We start from the raw sequence: 20,084 nt of genomic DNA on the forward strand, positions 1-20,084 counted from the left end.
GAAACTAACCATTTACAACTATCTTCTCACTGTTGCAATTGTCCTCCTTTCTGTTTATACCAACTCCTGGTTCCTTTTTATCCTAAATTAAAGAGGAGACTATACTTATTCTTCTGTAGTAAATTTCACTTATATGATTGCAAATAGTTCATGGAAATCTTGCTGAGGGTAAATTAAAAATCTTGCAGAGAAAAATTAGAGCAATAACCAACACAGTGACTCTATAACATAATTTATTCCACCATTAAATATACCTCTCTACTTGTAGGTTTTGAAGCTTTATTAGAATCTGTTTCACTCCCAGAGGAACTACTAGATCCAGAATCTGAAAGATAATCACAGAAAACATCAGTATAAAAAGTTCTTCCTAAGGGGGAAAAATAAGCAAAGGAATCGATTCTACAGTTTTGCAAAACCACAGTAAGAACTTAATTTCTTCGTCATAAACGATAAACCACAGAAACTAACTAAACTATCCTCTATAGCAAGAGGATGACCACAATTAGTAGAGCAGAGAAAAAGTATCAAACAGATAATACGGGATGGGACACAGGCTCAAATTACAAAACAAGACTCAGGAGTCCACTACTAATCATTCGAACAGAAAAGTTACTTTATTTCCAATCTTAGCTATTCTTACATACTGTACAAATCAGTGCACTATTTAAGGAGAAAAAATGATTATGCTAAGGAATTAGAAGAAGGCTCGCATAAACACGAACCACTTGATGAAGAGCCTGATTCACTACTAGAGCTACTCGAACTGCTGCTTTCATTATTTCTACATGCAGCATCTTTTTCTATCTTAGGAGGAGGATGGCTTGAAACAGAGGGGTCATTCCCACCAACTATGTCAACATCCTCGTCAATTTGCAGATCACCTGTGATAAAGGAATGCATCAGATTACTGAAGGAAACCATTTTTGAAATCGAATTAAAAGGCAAAAATTTACCTTTACTAGGCTGCAGAGGGGAATTACTGAATCCAGAGTCATGAACGATCTGTAACAGAGAAATTAAACCAAAAGTCAAATGTCAAGATTTACTAGAGCTCACAAACAATTAGTAAAAATAATCAGAGAGATTATTTACCTCTATCTCACAAGGTTCACTCTTTTCCAACGATTTCTTTTTCTCGCTTAAATAGTCATCCAGGAGTTTTCGAACCTTGAACAAGGTTTCATCAGAAAGCGATTCTATATCAATCTCAATCTCAACTTCTCCAGATTGACCATCATTGCCACTTTGCTCTCTCAGGAGATCAACAATGTTTTGAGGGAAATCTTCTTCTAATGCCACCAAATCTTGGCTTATTTTTTTCTTCTCATCATCTGTCATGACCAACTTAGCAGGTGCCACCCTCTGCTTGTTCTCGTTCATTGTAGCTGCTTTCTTTCTCAATGGTACAACTTCAAAAGGGATTTCAGAGTCTAGAGAAGCAGAACTGGTTACTGGAACGACTGGTGGTTTTGTCACAGGTATTTTTTTCTCTATACTTTTCCATCCCGATTCAAAATATTTACTGATACCTTGAGCCATAGCATGATACTGATTCCCTGGTGGATTGTAAGCTATAGAATTTGAAAATGTAAGACGCACATCTGCTGCGAAGTCCAGAGGACTAGAATATTCACCTTTACGCAGCCTGCTCCGGATCGTTCCAAGATCCATTGGATGCTTAATCACAGTAAAATAGTCTGGAATATTCAACATAACTGGATCAACTGGAGTACGAAACGCCCACCCCAACTTATGTGACCACAAACGATTGAGTAACGTTTCACACTCCTTCATCACTGAAGCAAGGGTAGAATTTGTTGGGACATCCAATCGAGATGGTCCTTTCTTAGTCCGCTGCTTGTCAATGCGCACAGCAGGACGCTTTTTCCCCTGTGACCCAGGAAATGTAGCAAAGTTTTCAGGTGGCATCCTCCTAGGGCCATCACTGCAGCTTTGAATATCGTTGTATGGTGACAAAAGCACAGTGTCTGAACTGAAACATGCAATCTTCTTACTAAGGTCCCTGACCTGTTGAAGCTCCATCTTCAACTTGTGAACTAAATTCTTTCTCTCAGACCTCGACAAGTTGGCCAAAGAGAAAACCTCTTTAGGAACACCATAGCTATCTCCATTCAAACCAAAACGTCTCCTTTTCAATGGAGGAGTCTCCTCTAAATGTTTCATCTGAGAATCGATTCTGCCTGAGTAAGCAAAGTCATCAGGCTCAACCGCCGTTTGCAAGTAATCAGGAACAAATCCCGATGATTTAACTCTAGGGTGTTTCCGTGCTTTACCCATCATTCACTATAAGCCATTCAAATTTCAGGATTTTAAAGACTCGAATTAGAGAATACAGAACTAACTTCAAAAAAAAAAAAATCAAGCAAAGTATGCTTTTCTTGCTTCTGCTTCAACAATGAATCTATTGGTAACCCCTTTGGCGAGGTTCAATGAAATTTGCAGTAACCAATCAACCCTCCTTGCTATCGAGCCAATACCACAATTCGCCGAATAAAAGAATCACAAAGATGCGATTACCAAATCAACCCGATGATGGTATTCGTATGAATTGCACAACGTATACTTACCAAAATCAAATTCGCAAATTGGTCTAAGTTTCCTTCCTTCTCTCCCTCAGATCAAAAATCAAATTCAAAATCACCGAGTGAGAGATATCTTCCTCAACGGCAATTGGGGGGAAGAAAGCTAAATCGAAACCCTAGAAAAACCCTCGACTGAGTAGAGAGGAAGAAAAAAAAAAACTACCAAAATCGATTTGGAAAACCCTAGATCGAGAGCTTCGCGATATATTGCTTCCAATGCCCCAAACAAAAAACAAAAAAAAAAAAAAAAGACAAATTCGAAATAACGAAAGAGGTGAGAGGTGAGAGGTGAGAGGTGAGAGGAGAGAGAGAGACTTACGGAGAATAACGAACCAATTTGCTTCTCTACTTATAGATCTCAAGAGATGATCAGCCCGCCGCCTTTAACCTAATCTAAGCCATTCATTACACAGCCAACCAAAATCTAAACGGCTGAAAATAACCGTTCGTTTTCTACCGTCGGTATTAAGATCTAACGGCTGTGAGGTGTACGAGCGCAATCTAGTAAATCCTGGATCTCTAATTTATTTGAGAAAGATATCTTAAATTTTCCATATTGCAAAGTGGTAATTAAAAAGACACGTGTTACTTAGCGCGTGAAATAGACGCGGCTACCGACCGACATTGTCTCTACCATTTTGACTATTTTATCCACTTAACGCGCCTTATAAAAAGGCGTTTGAATAACACGTGCCAGTGAATCTTTTTTGAGTTTGAGGCCCTTACAATATTTCTCAAGGCCCATTAATGAATACAATAAGCCTGCCCATTAGTGAAATACTATAATTGTCATATAATGTCGTGTTTAACATAATAATGTATGAAAACGAATAATGTGGAAAATGAAAACAAAACCTATAAAAAGGCTTACATATATACTTCATTACAACTTTCTTTAAGTTTTAACTTTAAAACTTAAACTTCAGATTATCATTTCATAACTCAAGAGAGAAAACAAAAGAGCATTTTATAAACAATAATCCTAACCAAAGGAAACAAAATTTAAAAAAAAAAAAAAACAGAAACATATGTTCAAGGTGAAAATTAAATAAAACCAAAGCTCACTAGCACTTGCTATTTTTAGTTCTACGAAGGCCATGTATATAATACGATCGGGACCGTTCATCAATTTTCACAATTAATGTGAATATCCAACGGCGGGTATCGAAAGAACGTCGTCACAGGCACAGAGCTGCCGTAACGTCAAGCCTCCACGCAAAACCTCCGCCGTCCATTCTCCAAACGTCACAAGGCACCGTGACGGATCCTCTTTCTCGATCTTGACACGTGTACTGTAATCTCACTCTGCATGTGAACGCCGGGTACGTTAGCATCGGTCTCTCCTTCATCACCAACCGTACGATCACGTGAAAATCGTGATTAATCTCCGGTACACCAGTTTCCTCCATCGGAATATTAATATCTTCTCTAGCCATCTTCCTGTACGCCTCATTGGTCCACGTGACTCTCCCTAAACCGTCCGATGTAAAACCAGGACACGTGTCTTTCACAAGATTCATCTTCCTCTCATCATCTGTCTTCCCTAATCCATAACCGTCGATCCAAGCGTCAGTCACACGCTCAACCGTCACACACGACGAAACAACCACCGTCCTTCGCGATATCTCCGCCGTCTTGTACGGAGCTAACACCTCACTACAGCCGTTGAAACTCAGCCACAATGGACCGTTTCGCTTCTGCTTATTCTCCACCGGGAAAGCATTCAGATCCGGAAAAACACGTATCTCAGGCGTCTCTGGTAAAAGAGACAACGTAACCGCCGTAGTAGTAGCAGCGTCTGCGCCGAGATCTCTCTTTTTCTTATTGCACCTCCGGGAGTTACCGGCGGAACTCTCTTTCCGATACTTCCTCTTCCCTCTCCCAGATTTACCAGAAACATCGGAGCTTCCGCCGCTGGTAGTTGCGGTGGATCCATGCTTGGTGGTGATGGGAGAGAGACTTCCTCCGTCGCCGGCCGGTTTAGGAGCAATGGGACGAAACCGAAGCATGATTCGATCAGCTTTGGAGAGACCGTAACGACCACCGTAACCGCCATATCTGGCTATGCAACAACCTCCTCTACCGTCCATCTCTCTCTATATATCTTTCTCTTATAAGAAATGATTAATTTAGGTTTTAATGTGAGCTTTTGGAGAATACTGAAGACTGAAGAGAGGTGAGAAGGGTTTATATAGGGACTGTGAGGGTGACAAGTGTTTGGTTGATACGCGTGTCTCTGTCTAGAATACGCTTATCACCGTTGCACTTGCACATGGTCTTCTTTTTCTTCTATTTAAAGACATGAAAGTTACGTATTATTCAAAAATGGCGTGAGATCATTGATATATAATATTCTTTTTTTTTACATTGTATTTAATTATTAGGCTAGTATTTATTTAAAATGAAGAAGTTCCATATTTGATTTGTCAGACTGGCCATTCTAAGCCTACCGTTTTCTTGATCTTCGATTTTTTTAATTCGCGTGAAGATAATATAATGTTAGCACCAAATCGGATTCGAGATTTTTATGATTAATTAGGTCTATACAAGGAAGGGTATTGTCGTATTGAACTCAGAATCTGCGCTTAAAAGTATTATATTAGTAGCTGATGATTTACGTTAATTATCACTATGACCCTTGTGGCCTTGTGTTTACTATATACTTTCGTACTCGATCGAACTGATTTGTTTGGCCTAGAAAAAAACAGATATTTTGTTCATAAATTGTTTAAATTAAAAAGTATGTTATATATTAGGTTACGGATTCGCATTGTAAATATAAAATTTCTAGAGTTTAATTTTATAAATAGTAAATGACATTGTCAAAAGGAAAAGAAACCAATGTTTGAACATATTTTCATGATGTGCATGTGGATTCTGGTTATAATGTTTTTGTACACAATAGCAACCAGAAAGAAACTCATAAGAATATATATATATATATATATATATATAAACATTATATGAAATTATTGATATATATCCTAATATGCTCAGAATTTATTAAAGAAAAAAAAATAATAGCTAACATTTTACTGACTGTTTCCGAATTTTCGACGTTCCAACATGTAGTTTTAGGTTAAAAAGAAAAACTAAAAGTCGTATGTGGTTTCAAACTTTCAATCATGAATAAATGCCAAAAAATTAGGTTAAAATATAGTATATCGATGATAGGAAGAAAAGAAAGGTAAAGTTAGGCATGGTCCAAGAGATGAGGGTTCACTCATACATTATCATTGACCAATTCTGAATTTAATTTAGTGGAATCTTAATTAACTAAAGGTGATCGCGACTCTAGATCTCAAATCTTGATTAAGGGGACAAGATCGATGATCTCATGTCTAAAGACGAATTTTGTGCCAATGGAGTTAGGTCACCTCTTTTCAGGAAAAGAAGAACATTGAACGGCGTATAAATACATGAAATATGCAATGTTTCTTTTATTCTTATAAAAAACTAACAACTTATAATACATTAAACATTTACTACTCAGGAATGGACACATGGAACATATATATTTGTGCAAACTCCATAAATTCATTCAATTCTTTAATCACTTTATAAAAAATTAGTAATAATTGTAATATATACATTTTGTGATGATCTTTGGTGAAAGTGTGAAAAAAAATATGTTTCTTCTTTCTAATTAGGGTCTACGTTCAAGTCTAGAAAACAAAAACATTAGGAGTAATTTGGTAGTAGTGGTAATTGTAATATTGGAATATTAGCAAACAGACTAAATACATCGTGGTGGTTCTATCCCCATACCCCATTGGGAAAAATTATGGACAAAAGAGTGAAAATGTTATAAAAATAAACAAAAGATTAAAGTAGATTCGGTAGGGAGTTCCCAGGAGCGATGGCATCAAGAAATATCTGATGGGGTTTGTGTTGCGTTGTACTTTGCATGGTAACACGGAAGAGGACACGTAGAGACATGTAATTAGCTTACCAATTGACTATAATTAATCCAAACACCTCATTAGTTAATTAACCAGGCTTAATAAATAGTCTATCCTAGAATTTTCCAACGTGAAAGTGGGACGAAACTGATGACTGATGTTGAGACTTGGGAGTTAGGTTTGATTCTTTAACATCCGATCTCATCTTTCATTTTCTCATTATTATAAATACTTTTAACAATGAGCACACATTTATAAATCCAAAAATGAAATTAACTAGGGAAGCCATATATGGTCGTTTCGTGTCCGGTTGTCCCTCGATTGAGTAGTAAAAAGGAAATATTAAACATACAGTTCAATTCTTAATTACACTTGAGTATAGATGATTTGAGCTAGTGGTTCCACTTTACGTCCCTATAGATAGGTAGTAAATGCAATTATAAAAAAAAACATTTTATACTTTCTAAAAAAAGAAGGATATGATGCACACATATACAATCTTTAAGGGTTGGATGAGGTCAATTATATATGGCTTAAAAGACACTGATACATACGTAATTACGTATATACTAAATTAATTAATTAAAACATTGGTCACATAATCATTGGCTCTCACCCTCAGTTCTCATCTGCTGATTCTATTCATGTAGCTAATTGATTATATAATGATGCTAGCCAACAGTTTCACATAAACCACCTTACCAGTTACCACCATCGAAAATTAACTTTTTTCAACCAATTCCTTTGGAAGTCATGCATTTTACATAGTTTATTTATTCTTGCAATATTTTGTTTCTCAAGAAATCCTCTGATGACTAGTTTATTGATCTAATTAAGAACACTAATTTCCCAGTGAAATTTAGGTGGTATATTTTAAGAATTAAACAAAGTAACTGAAATTAATATTTATCTACAATTTTATCATATGCGATAATAGTTGACGGAACTGGCAAATTAACATGCTGTGCCGTGTTCATTAAATAATAAATTTTGATTATTATAAAAAGTATGATTCATCCAACGATTTAATATGCAGATGGGGACAAAGCAATCTTATCCGTTAAGAACTAAACTAATACTATAATTATTTGAACAAAAGCCATAATTAATCTCAAAATGATATTAAAATTCGACTATTCATTCATTCAAAATAAGAATAAATATTAATAATTAATTTAACGGTTTTTTTTTACTATATATAACGTGTACATATGTAAGCTCCTTTTTTCGATATCGTAGAACTCTTGTTGGTATTATTGGTTTTTACCTTTTGTAATAGAACATAGTATCTGTTAATAATATACGGAGTGTTTTTTAGAAAAAAAAAAAAGTAACTTGCAAAAATTGGCACAAAAGACAAAAGAAAAAAAATTGCGGACAATATGTTGGCATATGTTTGATATGAAGTAACCAATGAAAAAACATCGTTTGCTGATAAATTCAATATTAAATATTAGTATTGAAGAAAAATATATAAACCTTAATTTTGTTTGGTTCAAAAAACCTCCGAATTAAAATGCTCACCATATAATTTGGCTAGTATATAATTTTATATAAAATAAAAAAGTAAGACCAAAGTACTATATATATTATAAAAAATAAGCAATGAATTTGGTCATGTTCAGCGAATGAAAATCTGACAGAGCGCAAGAAAGATATGAAAATACTAAAAGTAGAGACGCTCGAAAACACAAGTAAAAAGGTTGTCCGAATCACCTCAAAACCACGATCAAGAACCCTAATTGGGGAAAGTGGCTAAATGAATTGTCGCCACGTGTGGATCTGATGGTGTCAGAGTCAGTAAAAAAGTTAAAAAGCTAATGTGTGATGTCTCGATATGGGCGTTGAAACTGGTCATTTTGTCTGGACACTTGTACAGTTATGGAAAGGAGGACCCATGACTAAAGCACTCTTTACTTTATTTTATCCTATATCTGAAATTCTGAATAATTATTACTCCATTAGCAGTATCATTCTTGCTTTCTATAATTCTGTGTAAGTTGATATTTATCAAGAGAAATCAGATGATGTGGCAATCATTCTATTTTATTTCTATGTTCTCCTTCAATCGACCATCACACATTAACATTAAAATTTAAAACAAATACTCCAAGATAATGATATTAGGTTCTTTTTACAATTAGTTATCTCACTTGAATGAGGCTTTGTGACAGGGTAACAGATAGCTGAAACTGCATAATTACATATTGGTAACGATCAGAAACTGGGAGCAGACACCAAGACAAAAGAAGCTTTTCTCATAATGATCAATCACTGTTGTGAAACTGTCCTTTATTTTCATGGTATTAAGTAACAAAGATGACTGAAACTGTCCTTTATTCGTCATTGAATCGATTAACTTGGTTGTTTACAAAAAAAAAAGTTAACAAGAAAGGAGGAAAAAGGGTTTTAGCGTTGAGGACATTTTTTAATTTTTATTTGACTCGAGCATCGTTCAAAAGCTGATATCCCAAAACCATTCATATGTTAACGCATGTGCACTAGGAATTATCTTCTTCTCTCTGCCAACAGACCAAACACGAACTCAAAGACAAAGCGACATCGAACAGACAAACAAACTAGCTTTTTAAATAGAGCGTAGTAAATAAAAGTAACCAAAATAAACTTACTGATGTCAACAACTTCCTTTTCCACGTTTGTGAAAAAACTCTTTGCATTTACCTCGTGAATAAAAACAAAAACAATGCACAAAGAAATATGAGGACATAAATCATAACCAAGCTGCTTTTCATAACAATAACTCATCCCATTAGGGTTCTAAACGAAAAGAGAGAAACACACCTTTCACGGAACACTCATATTTACACATGAATCCGTATAAATCGTACAGTAGTATGTCCTGAATCTCCAGGCAACAAGGCAAATCACAGAGTTAAAGAAATAGATGAAACAATTCTTTTTGGAGTATGAAAAAAAGAAAATAAACCAAAATAAGACCAGTCGACTTCCCTGTGTGCCGCCCATGTTGACATCCTCTCCTCCAAATAATAATAGTTTCCCTCAGCACCGCTTTGGAGGATATGTCGGCATGAAATCTTTCGATTTTGGGAGAGGGACTTCGTGGAACCAACCATGGTTACGAGCCTCTTCCACTGTTAGACGTTTCTCAGGGTCCAAAGTTAAAAGACTGCTCAGCAAATCAAATCCACGTTCAGAAAGAATTTGACCACCTACAAATGAAATAGCTGGAAACTTCTTACGCAACATATTGTACGGTTGTGAAGGAAACTTGGCTTTAGCATTTGGAAACGATGAGAATCCAGGCCAGTTTGCCTCGTTTGGTGTTCCAAGGACTGAAAAGATCTTTTGAAGCTGATCAAGTTCACTCTTGCCCGGGAACAAAGGCTTTTGAGACAACAGTTCAGCCATAATGCAACCAACTGACCACATATCAACTGCTGTAGAGTACTCTTTTGCTCCTAGAAGAAGTTCAGGTGGCCTGTACCACTGAGTAATAACCATCTGGGTGTACGGCTTGATAGGGCTTCCATATTGGCGCGCCATCCCAAAATCACATATTTTTAACTCCCCACTATTGTTCATCAGGAGATTAGATGGCTTCAGATCCCTGTGGATAATCCAATTCGTGTGGAGGTAACTCAAACCTTCCAACAGCTGCATCATCAAGCACTTGACCTCGCTAGTGCTAAAAGGTTCCTTCTTTGTATCCATTACGCCCCTCAAGTCGTGTTCTAAGTGTTCCATGACCATATAAACATCATTATCATTTTTTCCTCCAACCACAACCTCCCTCACGTTCACAATTGAAGGGTGATTGCATGACAAAAGTATGTTAATTTCCCTCAACGATGTCAAAGGGAACCCATACTCTTCTTCGAACCGATCTTCCTTCATCTTGATCTTTTTAAGTGCCACAATCTCCTTTGTTTTCTCATCCCTTGCTCTGTAAACAATTCCATACGTTCCTTCGTTTATCTTGTTAAGCTTCTGAACGTTATTCACAGACCTGCTCCCAAGCATCATGTTCATCCCTTCCTGATCTAAAGAAGCTGGAGCTTCATTTTCTACCTCAACATGATCAGAACTACAACACTCGCGATCAGAATACTCATCCGCGCTAAGCTTCTCTACGCTGTGATATCCACTACCAGATCCAGATGAATGATGTTCTTCAGACACCATTACTTCCCCGCACTCCGGAGTCAAACTGCTCCTATTCCATCTGCTTGTCCTGTAAATATTATCAGCATGAGAAACCAACTCCTCCTTAGGGGACCCCCACCTAGATTTCATAGGTTGTTCATGCATCACTTGTTCTTCCTCCAAGAAACCCTCTTTTACAGATTCCTGCATCACCTGATCTTCCTCCAACTGACCCTCCTCCAAATCATCAACAGGATTCTTCTCAGACAACCGGGCTTCTAACGGCTGTACAGGTGACACATAACCAGGCTCCGGTGACATCACAACACTGACTTGATCCTTTAAAGAAGAAGTCTTTCCAGTAGCAGCTACATCAACACCCTGATTGGATATCAAATTTGCAGTTGGAACAGGGAACGGGGACTTGGTCTTCTCACAAGACGGAGCTTTGTTCCACAGAATAGGTGAAAACTTCCTCTTTTTCTCAAGAGGTCTCTGAACCTCCGGTTCCTCTCGAACTTGCCCTTTCTCATAAGCCAACCGCGATCGATGACGCCCATCATTCCTCCCGACATAATGGTCGTTAGGCCGTTTGACATGACGCCTCTCAGCATCTCTACCACCACTCTGTCGAACATATAAATCACGAGAACCATTCCTATAAAATTCGTAGTCTTTTTTGGCAGCAACAGAGCTTCTAGAGACATCAACTCCCCCTGCCGCCATCGTATTTCTTCCCAATGAGAAAAATTGAATCGTATATAGAAATAACAAAAAAGGATGACAAAGAACACACAAAACCTTAGAAATAACCCAATTAACGAAACCCCAGAAATCAAATCACGATTAAGCAGATTCGATAGCTGTTTAATTACTTTTTTTCAACGAAATCAAAATCACGACCGATGGAAACAAAAAAAAAACGAAACCCTAGAAACTCAATTCCCAGGAAACGCGATAATAATTTCCCCCTTTTCTCTTCTCCGATTCACAAGTACCGGAAGGTCTTACCGGACGGCGAATTAGAAAACGGGTGACGGGATTGAGTAGATGGATCTACGAGCCCGATGAGATCGCGAGGCAATATCGTCAAGCTTTTTCTCGGAGATGCAAAGACGCGTTTTTTAATTTTGTCTCTCTCTGTAGTTTAACCTTTTTAGTTATAAAAAGCCCCAAAGGTCGGCGGCTCCAATAATTTCCTTTTTCTTTTAATTCCCTACAAATTATATAATGTTTGCGAGTGTACTAAAATAACATGAGCTACGACTTTTACATCGTTGGATCTCTCATCTATGAATCCAAAGTCGGTTAACACAACCGTTCGATTCATTCAATATTTGTTTAACAGTGACAATTGACGATGCTATTTATTAGTCCATTCATGTTAATACTACTATTATATTATAATTAAATCTTGTATAGTTTAAGTTTGTAACAAAAAAAAAACTTTAATACCAATTTTTCATTTACTTTTTAATTCTCTCATTTACTTACTTATTTTTTTGGCAATTGCTAAGAATGTGCAATAAATTGTAAGTCAAATTTGAGATTTCAAGGATTATTAATTACCAACTTTAAAGAAGAAATATTATATTTGAGTAGTTCAAAATTGTATATATTATGTATTATGTTTTGGTTTTGTTGCCCATAAACCACATAAATAGTTCTAAGTATTTGTGTAAATAGAAAAACTACCTATAGAATTTAGTGAGGGTATTAAACTAAAAATATGAATTCACATTTGAGGTTATATTGTTTCATATTTACTTTTCAACTTTGGAATTTGGGAAAAAAATTCAATCGGTAAACTTTGTCTATCTATTTCAATCGGTAAGTTGTTTCCAAATTTCTAACAACATAAATCAAATAATTTATTCTATCCAATTTAAAACAAACAAACGATGTAAAATCATCTTATTAGGCCAGGTGTATGAGTCCGGCTTGTCTCGTATGATTGATAGACCTAAGACCCCAAACCAAGATTCCTGCTGGAACGCGATAAGACTGATTATTGGAGTGAATCTAATGCGGTACCATGCAAAATAGAGAAGAGTACCAATCCCAGCGCAAACGAAAAGCTCTTGGTTGACATGCATGTTGTTTCTCCCTGAATCAGTAAGAAATTAATTACCCCAAAAAGAAAAAGAAAACACAGAGAAATTCGATTGCGATACAAAATCTTGTACCTGATTTCTTTTTTTTGGTAAGGAAACGGGCGACCAAAGCCTCCCGTGTATTATTAAAGAGAAATTAAAAAACTACAAACGTACTCTTCTAGAGCGTGAGTGCCCAAGAAGATCTTCTCGAAATACAAACTCAACTATATCAGGGACATACTCAAAAGTATGCAAACCTAATGATAATGAAAACGCATAGTTAGCTAATCCATCCGCCAGACAGTTAGCTTCCCTATAAACATGTGAAACACGGACTATCCAGTCCCTTGAGAGAAAGCCATGGCACAACCGTACCATGAAAGACAGCGGATGATACTCACTTATCCATGTCTTCAAGAAACTCACCACCATCTCTGAGTCAATCTCCAATTCCACACGACTCACTTGATGTTCCCATGCTAAGCACAACCCATAGTAGGTACCCCATAACTCAGCCAAAGGAGCAGAGCATCGCCCAATATTAAGCGCAAAACCACCCCTCCATTCTCCCAACTCATTTCGCAAAACTCCACCTGCCGTCGCGAGAACCGGATTACCATGAGAGGCACCATCAGTATTCACTTTCAACCACCCCGTTTCTGGCACTACCCAAGCTATCATCCGTTCTACTCGCTCTACCGGCTGTCTTCCTCCACAGAGGACCGATATACTGTGGCCACTTCCTGCGCAAGGTCCTTCAGAAACCTTACTCGATCCTTACACTTACCTTGTTCTCCAAAAACGTTACCACACCTCCATTTCCAACCCCACCAAGCAGTCATGGCAAACAAAGTAGACCATGGACAGGCTTCCACTCCTCGACTTAAACTCAAATTATCAAACAGCCATTCAAACAATGTCTGAGTAAAAAACACAGTCCGCTTAGCAGGTGGAACCAACTGCAACCATACACCCGACATGGAGAATAGACTCCACTCCACCCTTGCAAACCATACAAATGTTAGTATCACACAAATGCCTACGGAATCTTTCAGCATTCACCATAAAAGCCTGGTTCCCCACAAGCCACAGAAAAGTACGAACTCTCTCAGGCACCTGAACTCCCCATATTCGACCAAAGAAAGCGGCCATACTTGGCCTAGGAGCATCATTACGTGTTAATAAGTGATAGGCAGACCGGACAGTGAACTTACCAGTCGAAGTAAAGCCCCAGGACAGACGATCCTTCGCACCCGTAAACCTGTCCAGAGCTACTGATAACAGCTCAAGCTTCTTCGCTTCTGGAAGATGAATCGCAATACGAGACATATCCCAGCCAACTCCATCAATTCATAAGTCTTTCGCCAATAACTCTGCATCCCCGAACAAATTGTTATCAATACAACTCTCCTTTAAAGCCTTATTTGATAACCATTTATCAGTCCAAAATTTAATAGTTCTTCTGTCTCCAATAACCCAACTATGACGAGGAACAATAACCTCCCGTAACCCTGTCCCAATGCTCCTCCAGGTTGAAGACCAGTTACTTTTAACTCCAGTCTATGTCGTATCATGAAGTTGTACCTGATTTCTTGGTATTAACAGTTATGGATATAACTTTTACTTTATTATTCTTTTTTCAAAGTTCTTAGCATAAATAAAAATATCTATTTCAAATAAAATCATAATATATAAAATATAATTCACTCAATAATGTCGTTATAATATTTCACTAAAATATAGATATTTGTTTTACTAAGTTAGTTTTTATATTTTTGTATTCCAATAATTTCTTTTAGTATCTAATCAAAATGTAGAGATCTTTTCAATTAAAATTATTTCAGAAACATTTTTACCTCTAATGAAAAAAAATATAATGTCTTCACCTTTAAAAAGGTACTAATTACTTTATTTTAAGTGTATCTTCATGGAAGAAATAGGGAGTAAACATTTATAAAAATGGAAATTAAGTTTCGGGCTTATTTATGATAACAAGAAAATTAGCAAGGGATACGTTTGTTTCCCTTTTTCTTACCAAAAAATAAAATTAGCAGACTGATAGTTATAAAATAAAATATTAAAATTTGTATCACTTCAAGTTTCTGAGTCATCGATCTGGCATAACCTTTTTCGGTTCTGAGAAGAACTCGAAATGAAGCAAAAATACACAACGATAGAGAATTTTGTCTGAGTAAGTTGTTCTCATATTCACTAAGAACCGATACAATTAGATTTGAACCGGTCCGGTTATCTCAAAGCTTAGACGCATTACCCTCCACAGCGATTTTAGTAAGCTCCCGACGCAGAATCTTGCCAGCAGGATTTTTTGGGATTGCGTTTATGAAAGCAACTCGTCTTACCTTCTTGTACGGAGCAACCTACACAAGAAGCAAACCAAAGAACATCAACTCTCTAAGTGTTTTGTTCTTTTTACATATATAGCAAGAAGAAGAACAATACTACTACGGAATAAAGAAAATATAATATAACCAAACAACATTCTAGAGCAATGAGCGCATTACTTGTTTAGCTACGAAATCAATGACTTGGGCCTCGTTGAGACTGCTTCCTGGTTTTCTCACTATGAAAGCCATTGGAATCTCTCCTGCATCCTCGTCAGGGAACCTTTGAATTGATATGACATGTCAGTATCAGAAAAGACATTTCAACAAGTTACAATTTTGAAAAAGTCTTAAAAGACTCACGGAACAACTGCAGCATCAACCACATCTGGATTCGAGTGAAGAATCTGCTCCAACTCTACTGGTGGAACCTATAAGATGATGATGCTTTTGATTAATATTAAAACTCCAACTCCAGATACTCTCTTCTTCTAACTAGTATACTTCACCTGATAAGCCTTGTATTTGATTAGCTCCTTTAGCCTATCAACAATATATAGAAAACCTTCCGAATCAAAATAACAGAGATCGCCAGTCTTTAACCACCCTTCTTCATCTACTGTCTCCGCACTCGCTTTCTCGTTTCCCACATAACCTGTGCCCATCAATCACCCAACGTAAACCAACAAGCTTTAAAGTCACAAGAATGATCAAAATCTTGATGAAGACATTAGACTCCAAAAATCATGAAATCATGAATGAGTACTAGACTATTGCATGTTCCTCAACTATTGCATATGTATACAGTATACCTTTCATGATGATTGGTCCTCGGATCCAGAGTTCACCGTTTTTTCCCGGTGGCAAGGCTTCTCCTGTAGATGGATCAACAATTTTGGCTTCTAAATTCTCAGAGATGCGACCAACAGAGCCATATTTGACCGTCTCTTCAGGTCCAAACGTAGATGCGACTGGCCCCGTGCTCTCTGTCAAGCCATAACCCTGTGAGACATCACCGGAACCAGAAAGTTAAAAACTCATATTAAATCTTGATGGCAAAACTAGATTCCAAGAATCATAAAAATCCGATTCGTATATGCAAAGTCATGAATGTAGCTTTAATACTAGTCACCTGTACAATTTCAACGTCTGGGAATTTCTTGTTGAACCTCTCTGCAACGTCTTTACCAAGGGGAGCACCACCGCAGCCAAGGGAACGCAATGACCGAAGATCGTACTTGTTCGTTAGATCCGATTTGACCAACGTTACAATCAACGGCGGAGATACAGGTATACCAGTAACCTTATACTTCTCCACCGCCTTTAACATAGCCTCAAGCTTGAATCTGCCTAGAAGCACCAATGTCTCTCCAAGAGAGATGGCCCGAACCATCATCATGAACCCGAACACGTGGAAGAGCGGAAGCGAGAACAGTCCAACGCGATCGTAATCAACCGGATCTTGGAGAGCCCGTTGGTGAGACACGGCGGTCGAGGCGATTAGGTTACGGTGAGTGAGCATAACGCCTTTGACTCGTCCGGTTGTTCCGGACGAAAAGAGGATTGCTGCAGGATCCGATTGGTTGACCCGAACCTGAATCGGGTTAACGGAAGAAGAATCCGACCGGTTTAACCAGGAGAGAAACTCAGGAGAGTCCATCAGAACGATTCCGAGAGGGAACGAAGAAGAAGGCAACTTGTCCACCGTCTGCGATGTCGCGAACGCAATCACTGGCTTGCTGACTTGGACTTGATGACTCACCTCCAACTCAGATCCAATTGAATTCGACGGTGACATCACGACACCGATCGACATTAAAGCCAAGTAAAGCACCGGCACGTGCAACGAAGGCGGAGAGAGGATAAAAGCGACATCTCTAGAGGAAAGAGAAGGAAATCGTTCCCGGAGAGATACAGCGAGAGAACGAACTCCACGAAGAAGCTCTCCGTAAGTGAGGTTATCACCAGAGCTTGAGTTAACTAGGTAGCTTAGGGATTCAATGTTTCTTCCGGCTGTGGCTGGTGGTGAGGATTTAAGGAGGAGAGAAAGCACGAATTCGGTTGTGGAGAGAGGTTGATCTATAGGAGGTAGTGAAAGATAAGGACGAAGGCTGTGATAAATCCCTGTCCGTTTATCATAGCCGGAGCTCCGGTCAATCGAACGGCTGCCGTCGTTTTTTCCCGTCTGCATTTTTCGAATGCTGTCAGAGATAATATTTTTTCGTCGGCGGTGAATGTGCCGTTCTCATACGATTAGCGATATTTTCAATTTTATGAGAAGTCCCCATAAACTCATGTATTACGTGGCAATAATTCAACCAACCATATTTGACTATTAAAGAAAAAAAATACAAAAAACGTTCATCAAAATAAGCCATGAAGTAGTAGTTTACACGTGTCTCGTTTAATCATTGTTCGCACGAGTCACTTTTATTTACAAAAGAAAGAATGAATGAAGTTTTCAATTATGTATGTTCTACTGTAGAGTTATATGTACACGTGTCTAACAACGAGTGGATGCAGCTGGACATTTCTGTGACAGGTGTGGCCTTGAGGAGCAAGGTACCTGAGCTAGACGAAGAAACCAACGGACCTAACCTATGTTTTGTGACAGTTACTACTTACTAGTAAGCCTTGAGAAGCGCGACGAGCCTGACTTAACGAGGAAACCTATAAAACAGACCTGTGTTTTCCATGGCGGCACATACACTCCGGGACGGGATAAGCTATCACGTCACGATCTCTCCTTCCTCTCCGTGACTCAGGATGGCCTTGACTTTTACGGTGAAGCTTCCTCATTACAAGACTGAACTCAGATTCCGAAACCGAAGAATTTTCCATCAAAGGAAGCATCGCTCTCTTATTAGGCATTATAAACTTCCTGTGTCCTGCATAAGCTCTGTTTCCCTGTAAGAAAAGAACAGATATTAACAAAACTTTAGAAAATCAAATCCATCAACCATAATCTCCAAAGATATATACTTTTTTTTCTTTCTTGTGTGTGTTACCTGCATAGCTTTTGCCATGTTTCCTCCATGGGAAGGAAGAAAAACATCGCTGCTAAGTGATACAATGTAGTCAATAGCTGCTAATGCTGAGGATCTGTTGGTGTAAGGCAAGAGCTCGCCTTTATGAGCTAATGTTTCCTTTGTCACCAAATTAGAGAACTCTTTAGAGAGCGGCTCTAATGCTCTTGCGCCACCAAATGGCTCTCCTCCTGCAATATATATCGATGCGTTCCTAGGTGCTCCCAAGGCCTTCAATAACCTTTCAACCAAAAAAAAAGACTCAAGCTTATAAGTTCCCATCAAACCATATTATATACAATTTGTCAAAAGTCAGGGTTTTATGTCCGANCTTTAGCGAGTGGCTCTAATGCTCTTGAGCCACCAAATGGCTCTCCTCCTGCAATATATATCGATGCATTCCTAGGTGCTCCCAAGGCCTTCAATAACCTTTCATCCAAAAAAACAAGACTCAAGCTTTTAAGTTTCCATCAAACCATAATATATACAAGTAGTCAACAGTCAGAGTTTTATATGTCCGTTTCTTCCTTTCAAGTTACCTTGCAATCTCATATGCATTGAGAGGACAAAAACCAGCAAGTCTACGCTCTGTATAGGTCATGTTTAGTCTACCAGTGAGGTATCGAGGCTGAGTCATTCGGGTCTCTGCTATGATTCGATCGAATTCTGAGCCTAAACCAGTCAGACAACCAGTTCTTACCCACACATCTTTCTCTAGCCTTACATGGAGAGCTATATATGGACCTTCAATCCACATTCTTCTCGCGAGCTTGTTCCCGAGATCCTCAATCGGTGCTGCGAATCTCAGTGCATTGAAAGCAACCTATAAAAGAAACAAATCAAACCATCACTTTCCTCATTTGGAAACTGATAAGAAAGGGCTGTTTTGGAAAAAATTGTACCTTGCATCGAAGTTTCTGAAGATCAGGAGGGAGATTCTTAGCAAGCCTTGAGTCTAAGCCTTTCAACACCAAAAGCCCTTCCTCATTCAACTACATTTAGTTTAACATCCAAAATCCAAGAGTCAGAGAAAAACATAAAAGTGAGTTAAACAGCAGCAGAATCAAACCTGTTTGAAGTATTTAGCACGGATCCAAACCGGAGAAACATCCCAAGGGATCTGATTCTCAATTGTTTGTCTAGACATAAGATGCGTTGAAGGTAGAGAAGAAACAATACGCACATCAGATCTCAGCGTCTTCTTGAAATGCTCTACATCGAATATATCTGAGAACTCACTGAGAAGAAAAAACAAAAGCTATTGAATCAGTAACTCAAATCAAAAAACCCCACGAATAAACAAAAAAAGATCAAAACTTTTCTGTTTTACCTTTCGTCTCCCCAAACTCGATTCACCTGCAAAACAGGAACAACAAGAACAGCTTCAAGAATCATAGCGATGACAACAGCATCAACGATCTGATTCCGTTGCTGATTAAGTCCACCAGAGACAACAACAACAAGGAATCGTTTCTTCTCTTTAGAAACCCTAAACGATTTCTTCCTGTAATCCAAACTAAAATCCAAACAAGGCTTGTATCCTTCACCATTGGGCTGTTTCCAAAACTCTCTCTCTTCCTTCGTCATATTCCCGGAGTGTCCTCCTCTCGACGGTAACGGAATTAATGCGGAAGCTCCGGAGACGGCGAGTGAAGTCAACATCTGATGGTGGTCGTCGACGTCGGAGATGAAGTATTTGAGAGAGGAAGTGGAAGATGAAGAGACGCAAGTTGACGACGCATGGTCTAAGGAAGATGTTGTGAGGAACGAGATTCCCGAGAAAACGAGAGAAAGTGAGATGAGAAGAAGGAAGAACTGTGGAGGTGGGCACCGAGTTTGGTGATGGTGGTTTAGGTATCGGGGACTTGATTTCTTCGGGGGAGTGAAGAAGAGGAGAGAGAAATGGAGGAACGGAGATGGCGGATGTGATGTAAAGAAAGGGTTTTTGAGAGTTCTCATCGATTTCGCCATTGATGCAGCTCACTGTGCA

General features: G+C 38.3%; 4 protein-coding genes and 1 pseudogene across 11 annotated transcripts in view; all 5 read right to left on the reverse strand.

The window, feature by feature from the left end:
- The window catches only part of LOC104762473 (transcription factor GTE10-like), an 11,863-nt gene extending 8,970 nt beyond the window's left edge, over positions 1-2,893 (reverse strand). For 2 of the 3 annotated variants that reach the window (XM_010485759.2, XM_010485757.2), the window contains exons 1-5: positions 1,093-2,893; positions 954-1,002; positions 723-881; positions 255-325; positions 10-82 (exon numbers count right to left, since the gene is read on the reverse strand). In XM_010485759.2, the coding sequence (XP_010484061.1) occupies positions 10-82; positions 255-325; positions 723-881; positions 954-1,002; positions 1,093-2,301 (1,561 nt within the window). In that variant the 5' untranslated portion in view covers positions 2,302-2,893. The remainder of the gene's footprint in view (positions 1-9; positions 83-254; positions 326-722; positions 882-953; positions 1,003-1,092) is intronic. The other variant, XM_010485758.2, reaches the window with a different exon arrangement.
- LOC104762474 lies at positions 3,445-4,768 on the reverse strand. Its single transcript, XM_010485761.2, has one exon. The coding sequence runs from the start codon at positions 4,691-4,693 to the stop codon at positions 3,782-3,784; it is 912 nt and encodes a 303-aa protein (XP_010484063.1). The 5' UTR covers positions 4,694-4,768; the 3' UTR covers positions 3,445-3,781.
- On the reverse strand, positions 8,783-11,811 carry LOC104762475 (cyclin-dependent kinase G1-like). 6 transcript variants are annotated; one of them, XR_002036576.1, is made up of 3 exons: positions 9,308-11,805; positions 9,136-9,187; positions 8,783-9,027 (listed from the first exon to the last, which is right to left on the reverse strand). XR_002036576.1 is itself a non-coding variant. In XM_010485767.1 (2 exons), the coding sequence occupies exon 2, from the start codon at positions 10,949-10,951 to the stop codon at positions 9,527-9,529; it is 1,425 nt and encodes a 474-aa protein (XP_010484069.1). In that variant the 5' UTR covers positions 10,952-11,346; positions 11,642-11,811; the 3' UTR covers positions 8,783-9,526. The 6 variants fall into 6 exon arrangements, 3 of the variants coding, with proteins under 3 accessions (XP_010484069.1, XP_010484067.1, XP_010484068.1); XR_002036575.1 differs by having other exon boundaries at positions 8,783-9,187; XR_002036574.1 differs by having other exon boundaries at positions 9,136-11,805.
- Positions 14,786-17,327, reverse strand: LOC104762477 (4-coumarate--CoA ligase-like 9). Its single transcript, XM_010485768.1, has 6 exons — positions 16,201-17,327; positions 15,881-16,070; positions 15,578-15,723; positions 15,432-15,499; positions 15,249-15,351; positions 14,786-15,104 (listed from the first exon to the last, which is right to left on the reverse strand). Exons 1-6 carry the CDS (start codon positions 17,257-17,259, stop codon positions 14,979-14,981), a joined length of 1,692 nt encoding a protein of 563 aa, XP_010484070.1. The 5' UTR covers positions 17,260-17,327; the 3' UTR covers positions 14,786-14,978.
- Positions 17,464-20,065, reverse strand: LOC104763646 (annotated as a pseudogene).

The sequence above is a fragment of the Camelina sativa genome, chromosome 18 (genome assembly GCF_000633955.1).
Source record: "Camelina sativa cultivar DH55 chromosome 18, Cs, whole genome shotgun sequence".
Lineage (NCBI taxonomy): Eukaryota > Viridiplantae > Streptophyta > Magnoliopsida > Brassicales > Brassicaceae > Camelina > Camelina sativa.

Coding starts and splice junctions, on each gene's coding strand:
- LOC104762475 (XM_010485765.2), bottom strand. CDS start 11,356: ATGGCGGCAGGGGGAGTTGATGTCTCTAGAAGCTCTGTTGCTGCCAAA. Junction 9,619..9,726: donor ACAACCGTACAATATGTTGC/GTAAGAAGTTTC, acceptor AACGTCTAACAG/TGGAAGAGGCTCGTAACCAT.
- LOC104762474 (XM_010485761.2), bottom strand. CDS start 4,693: ATGGACGGTAGAGGAGGTTGTTGCATAGCCAGATATGGCGGTTACGGT.
- LOC104762477 (XM_010485768.1), bottom strand. CDS start 17,259: ATGCAGACGGGAAAAAACGACGGCAGCCGTTCGATTGACCGGAGCTCC. Junction 16,071..16,200: donor CAGACGTTGAAATTGTACAG/GTGACTAGTATT, acceptor GATGTCTCACAG/GGTTATGGCTTGACAGAGAG. Junction 15,352..15,431: donor GTTGATGCTGCAGTTGTTCC/GTGAGTCTTTTA, acceptor ATCAATTCAAAG/GTTCCCTGACGAGGATGCAG.